Here is a 6,537-nt window from a genome sequence, read left to right as displayed (position 1 = left end):
TGTTACTGAAAGAAGGAGAGCATGAATGGAAATAGAACGTGCATCAATGATAAACAGATACACACCTCTTTTTTTTAGCCTGAAGGACGATCGCTGACTCCCTAGTGTGCATCGCCCCACCAAAATGGAAGCTTCAAACTCTGCAGCCGAGCATGTAGAACAGACTAACGTGCACCTGTCTTCTCCAAACTCTGTGCGCCTCCTTAGTCAAGCATGCAAATCAGATGTCTCCTCGAGTGTACGTCGCCTCCCATCATGAATAGGCCCTTTTGTTCAAAATGATAACACAAAGTGGTGGCAACATAACCGTTTTCTTTTGTTATTAAATACCCCACTAAATTTTTATTCCTTGAAATTAAAATGCCTTGTCCCTTTTGAAAGTGCTACTAGCCACCACTATTGCAAACCACTAAATAGTCCAAATAGTGGTGCACCATCATGCATACACTCTTTATGTTTTTTTTGAAGTCTCTAAGTTATTGGGAACATATATTTACTCCTAGACTATTAACTTATATTTTCTCCTAGACTATTTACTTTGGTAATTCTAAGTCTGTACTCGCTAAGGAACGTTAGCCTCGCTGTCTCACCAAGTCTGGCGCCTGACACCGCAGTAGTCGCGCCAAGCTCAGGCCATCTGGAACACGTACGACACCGGTCGATTCTGCCCCAGTGTGGATGGGTAGAGCACCACCCTCTTGTGCAGGCGCGGAGAAGAGCAGGTCTCAAGCTGCTGCTCCATGTTCAGCAGGCGCATGTTGTCGGAGAGCAACTGCTAGATGGACTGCTCCGACGACACTCGCTTCAGCAGGCCCCATGCTATGAAAAGACAAAGAGAGACGTGTGAAAACAGAATAAGCTAGAAGAAGTCTTAGAAAAAAATTAATCAAAGCTTCCACCTCAAAAGTTAGAGTCCTCACTCCTCACTAATTAATTAATAGCGAAAAAGAATACCCTAATATTGTTCTTCAGGACTTATGCTCGAGCCTTTAAACGTCATGTCCGCTCTCTCTTATCATCGTGTTGACGTTAATACCTCTCTCTCTCTCTTATCATCCGGCAATGGTTGGGATTCCATTTGTGAGCCACACACGTACACAGGCACACACAATGCTGCATCTTCACTTCCTGGGGGCTGTATTTGTCCTGCTAGTTCTCTCTCCTGTCACTGTGTGGGCTACGCAAATTGCAGGATGCTACACAGGTAATATTTGCCTCTCAAATGCGCTCACGTTTCTTCACTGACATTGTCTAGATAGGCTGCAGGATGCTACGCAGGTAATATTTGGCCTCACATGCAGCTCAAAGGCATTGTCTAGAATCTAGATAGGCTTGCGTTATTTGACCCCTCAAATGATCACATTTTTTACATTAAGATTGGTTTGATCACATTTTTTACATTAAGATCGGTTTTCTTGCTACAGTAGTCTGCCACCTGCAAGCACTTAGGCTCTAATCCCCTCTCTGTCTGAACCATTTTGTGTGTATGAACAGCTGCGAACGGCGTGCAGAAGTGTGGGCAGCATGCTCTACCTAAAGGTGTATGCCTGTGGCAGCAGGGCATCATACAGCAGCACTCGGCAACAGGTCCATCAAGATCTAGCTGCGTGTTTGAGGTGATCAATTAACCATAATTACCTATACCCTAAATCTGTTTAAATGCCATTTGTTTGAGGTGATCACTCAAGATCTAGCTGCGTGTCAATTAACCATAATTACCTATACCCTAAATCTGTTTAAATGCCATTTGTTTACCATTTAATCACTCTGATCTCACTGAATTTCCATCAACCATACCTCATTAATCTGCTGGGTTTTGTGTTTGAGGTAATCAATTAACGATAACCTACACCTAAACCAGTTCGAATCAAATACCATATATAATCTCTCTGCTCTTGATGAATTTCCATCAACATTGCCTCATTAATTTGCTAGTTTCTTTTTTAAATTAGGTACGCCATTCAGATTTTTTGCAAATTATTGGGAGTCATCCGAATCTGGAGTTTGTAGCGGCCACAGACGGGCATGAGGGGGGCGTGTACTTCCCGGACAAGCAAGAGTTTTACTTCTCCAGCACCAGGAAATCCAAGCCTAAGCCCAACATCAGCGTATTCACCTTTACTTCTGTATTTTGCTGCTTTTTTTTATCGCGTTATTGATAAATCTTGCGCGTAATATTTAATAGCTACAGCCTACAGAATTACACGACATGACATAATTAAAATCTTTCAAGACAATATATGTTTAACGCTGACGAAAAGCCGGCCCGCGCGAGTTCGGTGTGTTCAAAGCTCATTAAAAGTTGCGATTTTTAATTAACAACAATTCTAAAGCAAGTCGGAGCAAGAGAAAAAAATATTTTTTTAGAAAGAACAATATTCGCAGCTGCGTCTGCACGATAATGACACGTTCATGATAATTTAAAAAAAACTAAGAATATTTCCAATGCATGATGCCAGCTAGTTTGCCACCTTCTTACGTGATTACGTCAACGCGGATTTTATTCTAATAATAGCTTCCTCAAGGAAAAATACAGCTTTGCTAACTTTTTGACTTTTAATTGAAAATAGTTATTATGCACCTCAGATCCGATTGTGCACGTAAAAAAAATTAGCTATTTCAATGTAATTTTTTGACTTTTTAATTCAAAACTGTGCGGGGGTTACCTTACTATGGTTACGGAGGCGGTTAAGGGGGTTCTCATTGGTTTTGCAGCTCTATAAACTATCCCTCGTGAACAACACAGTCTCCACGGTTTCGGAGACCACGCCAATGTCCAACGGCATGGTTCTAGACTTGTCCGGCCATTTACTTGTGTGCCAACAGGGGCTCGGCGCCCAAGGAGGTTTCATACAACGCATCAATCTGCTCACACAAGAAAGCAGCATAGTGGCGGACAATTGGTTCGGCCTGCCTTTCAACAGCCCCAACGACGTGGTGGTGAAGAGTGACGGCTCCATTTGGTTCACTGACCCTGACTATGGCTGGTAAATATATCGTCGTTTACTAACTATATGCACAAGTCTACCTTCGTTGGTTTTATAACATATCACATACACACTAGCCTATGCTTTTATTCTATTTTGCTTATAACTAACTCTCCTAACACAAATTATAAAACTTTAGTTCATTTGGAGAGGGTTCCTTACTTGTGTCAGTGTCTCTTAATTCTCAATAGATTTTACCTATTGACTAATTCTCTATAGATTTTGCCTATTGATCTTTGTCTGTTATAAGGGGAGAATGCTCAAAGATTTGATGCACCAACTTCAAATCAATTAGAAGATGTAGTAAAAATGTTGAAATCAATGAATCTAGGGTTAGATGGGTGATACTTCATGTTATTGACAACATGTCGCTATTTTGGCCTAGCTTAATGTTTATATATAATAGGTGAAATTTCATGTTGCTAACAACATCTCCAAGAACGGGTCTTTTGGTCCCTCTCAAGTGTAAGGAAAAAGCCAAGCTTTAGTTTAATTACAATTTAATTTTAAAATTTACGTGTAAAAATCAAATTTTAGGCTCTCAAAACCTACAAAATTTAAGAGGTTCTAGAAAATGAAAACTCTTAATTTTGAATATTGTTTTTAATAATACTTTTAAGATTTGAAATAAAGATTTGACACTTCTTCCTAAAATGCTTTTATTTGCACAATGCAAGCCATGTCCCTCCTTTATTCTTTCTCATGCTTGTCACTAATGATTTCACCTTTCCTTTTTTTAAATGGGTTTTTTAACTCTCTGTGTGCTTTTTACTTCTTTGGAAAAACTTCTCAAAGAAAAATTGCCTTGCGGTAATTTTTAAACTTTTTTAAACTTAATTTTCTGCTTGCGGCATTACCTTCTCACTTTCACAACTATTTTTACCTGAAAACATGGAAAAATTAATGTGAGTATGAGACTTGCCATTCTCAGTTTATCTACCTTATCATTACACAATTGTTCTAGGTACTAGTTAACATCAAATTCTTAGGGTGAGGAAAAATATGTGCCCAATGGTAGGTTAGATTTCCAAAACCTTCTAAATTACTTTGATCTGTTGTTATTGTCAATTGGCATTTAAAAAGATGGGTTTAGAGCCATGTCCCATTGGCTATCTTGTCTTAAAGACTCATCATCATCCTATACACCCCAACCCTCCACCCCCTCTCTTCCCTTTCTCTCCTTCTCTCACTCTCTCTTAATCATTCACACAGTTTTTTTTGCTTTACAGCATTACCTTTCCTTGTAAGACTTTCACTACCATTTTTGCATGGAAATAGGGAGAAAGGTAGGTTAGATTTCCAAAACCTTCTACTTTGATATGTTGTTATTGGTATTGGGTTTAGTGTTGTTATTGGTAATGGGTTTAAAAAGAGGGGTTCAGTGTTGTTATTGGTATTGGTTTTAAAAAGAGGGGTTTAGAGCTGGCTTGGCTTGGCCTAGAGACCCATCATCATTCTATATACCCTCACCCCCCTCTCTCCTTCTTTCACTCTCTCTCACTCTCACTCTCACATTTTAATTGGCTTGGCTTGGCTTAGAGACCCATCATCATTCTATATACCCACCCCCCACCCCCCATCTCCTTCTTTCACTCTCACTCACACATTTTAAGGTCCTTTGATTCAAATCCATCCCTTGGTACTCTTGTCTATGTTTTGAAAAATGGATGGAACAGCTCAGCTATGTATAGACGATTAGCGTAGTCCTCACATGATGATGAAAGATAGAGAGAGAGAGAGAGAGATATGTCTAAGGAAGGCAAGGAAGCAGTGTCTAATTGCAATGTCTAATTAATTGTGGAGGGGATCAACAGGATCCAAGGCTTCAAGGAGAATGCACCCCGGATCAACAACCAGGTGTACCGCATCAGCCCGTGGGGTGTGGTGGACGCTGTGGCGGACGGCTTTACCAAGCCCAACGGCCTGGCCTTTTCACACGACGAGAAGCTCCTCTACGTCACAGACACGGGCTCCTCCATTGGGTACCCTTCCCATTCTATCGATCCTGTTATACAACGTTGCAGTATTTCTTTTTTTTTTTCAGTTTTTTTTTTGGGGGGGTATTGAAAGGGTATACATGTTTCTGCAGGAATGGGTCGGTTGACACATCCCTTCCCCACTCGGTCTATGTCTTTGACGTAGACTTCGACGGAAATTCGCTCTCCAACAGACGTCTGTTCGCCTCCGTCGCCTCTTTTGATGGCAGCTACGCCGGAATCGGCGCCCCCGACGGCATCAAGGTGGACACCCGCGGCCGTGTGTACGTGGCCAACCCGGACGGCATTCAAGGTTAAAACCGGTTCTAATCCTTGATTTTTAGTTAGTCTTGTTTGATTTCTCCTAATGGTTTTCAAAGTAATTCAAATTCTTAGAGTAATGGGAGCTTACCCCTCCTCCAACATCTAAATTGTTTCCCGAATCTCCAAATTTTTGATTCTTGCCACATGGAAGTTTCATGAAACTCTTCCTTTATATAATATAGAGAAGAGATGGAGGTGATTGATATATGGTTGTGTAATTGCAGTGTTTAATCCAGATGGAGCCTTGCTTGGCTTAATCCATCTGACTGGCTCAGCCAACATGGGTTTTGCGGGGAAGAAGCTAGACCGGCTTCTCATCTTGAACGACACTGCCATCCACTCCATCCACCTCAATGCCCACGGTGCTAACCTCTTCTACGCCCAAAAACACCCCCATTAATCCCAGATAGATGCACAAACAAATGCTCCACGTTCTTTTCACACTTACTTCACTTTTATGACTATGCACAATGGAGAACTCTCTTGGAAAATCCCCAGTTTATTGTCATAGTTGGAAATGTCACCTTATGAAGGATGATTAAATTAAGAGTTGAATAAAATTTTACCATGCACTTACTCAATCTCAAACTCATCCTAAGAAGGTTATGCATGGAATGATAGTGCATTGTGTTCAATAGTCGAGCCTTCAAAGGCCAAGGAATATCAAGGTATACTAGCACTTGGATGGTTGGTCCAACTTCCAATGCTTAGTTTATAAATGTGTAGTCACACCAAATTTCTTATATGTTGTCTTCTTTTTTATTTGTTAAACGTCTTTTGTTATTTGATAGTGGCATAGGCTATCCAACCTACCAAAATTTAAGAGTGGCAAGCTACACCGCAATGAAAATTTACGAAATGCTAAAGATAGCATTATTTTAAGAACATTAGCATTGATGAATTGTGAAGAGCTTGTTTGAGCAATTCTCAAGCCGGCCTTAAAGCTGAAGCGTCTCTACTAAAAAGAAAAGATGTTGATCCACCCTTCTTCCAATGTAAATTTAGGTGATTTAATGGTAGACAATTAAAGTTCTTGCAATGTAAATTCAGGTGATTTAATGGTATAGACAATTAAAGTTCTTGAATCCCATTGCTTTTTTTATAGGTAAAATTTTTGTTTTTGAGCCTCATGAAGAGAAAACCTCTCAACATCACTACAAAAAATGTGTGGTATCACATGAGTACATAGTAGTCAAATTTTTATTTGTCTCTACTTGTATTATTAACATAGGAGGTGTCGTCTTTATTGT

The 6,537-nt window shown here is 40.2% G+C and overlaps 1 protein-coding gene across 1 annotated transcript; it reads left to right on the top strand.

Annotated features, from left to right (window-relative positions):
- The first annotated feature begins 964 nt into the window (after window positions 1-964).
- Window positions 965-6,047, top strand: LOC147619178 (uncharacterized). The gene is made up of 7 exons (XM_086772801.1): window positions 965-1,204; window positions 1,495-1,616; window positions 1,953-2,108; window positions 2,716-2,987; window positions 4,802-4,969; window positions 5,077-5,276; window positions 5,512-6,047. Exons 1-7 carry the CDS (start codon window positions 1,063-1,065, stop codon window positions 5,685-5,687), a joined length of 1,236 nt encoding a protein of 411 aa, XP_086628927.1. The 5' UTR covers window positions 965-1,062; the 3' UTR covers window positions 5,688-6,047.
- The last annotated feature ends 490 nt before the right edge of the window (window positions 6,048-6,537 follow it).

Source organism: Cibotium barometz, chromosome 33 (assembly GCF_041138505.1).
Source record: "Cibotium barometz isolate CiBa-2024 chromosome 33, ASM4113850v1, whole genome shotgun sequence".
NCBI lineage: Eukaryota > Viridiplantae > Streptophyta > Polypodiopsida > Cyatheales > Cibotiaceae > Cibotium > Cibotium barometz.
Note: the sequence above shows the minus strand (reverse complement) of the source record. Positions and strands in the feature narration are given on the sequence as shown.

Coding starts and splice junctions, on each gene's coding strand:
- LOC147619178 (XM_086772801.1), top strand. CDS start 1,063: ATGGTTGGGATTCCATTTGTGAGCCACACACGTACACAGGCACACACA. Junction 1,205..1,494: donor AATTGCAGGATGCTACACAG/GTAATATTTGCC, acceptor GTGTATGAACAG/CTGCGAACGGCGTGCAGAAG. Junction 5,277..5,511: donor CAACCCGGACGGCATTCAAG/GTTAAAACCGGT, acceptor GTGTAATTGCAG/TGTTTAATCCAGATGGAGCC.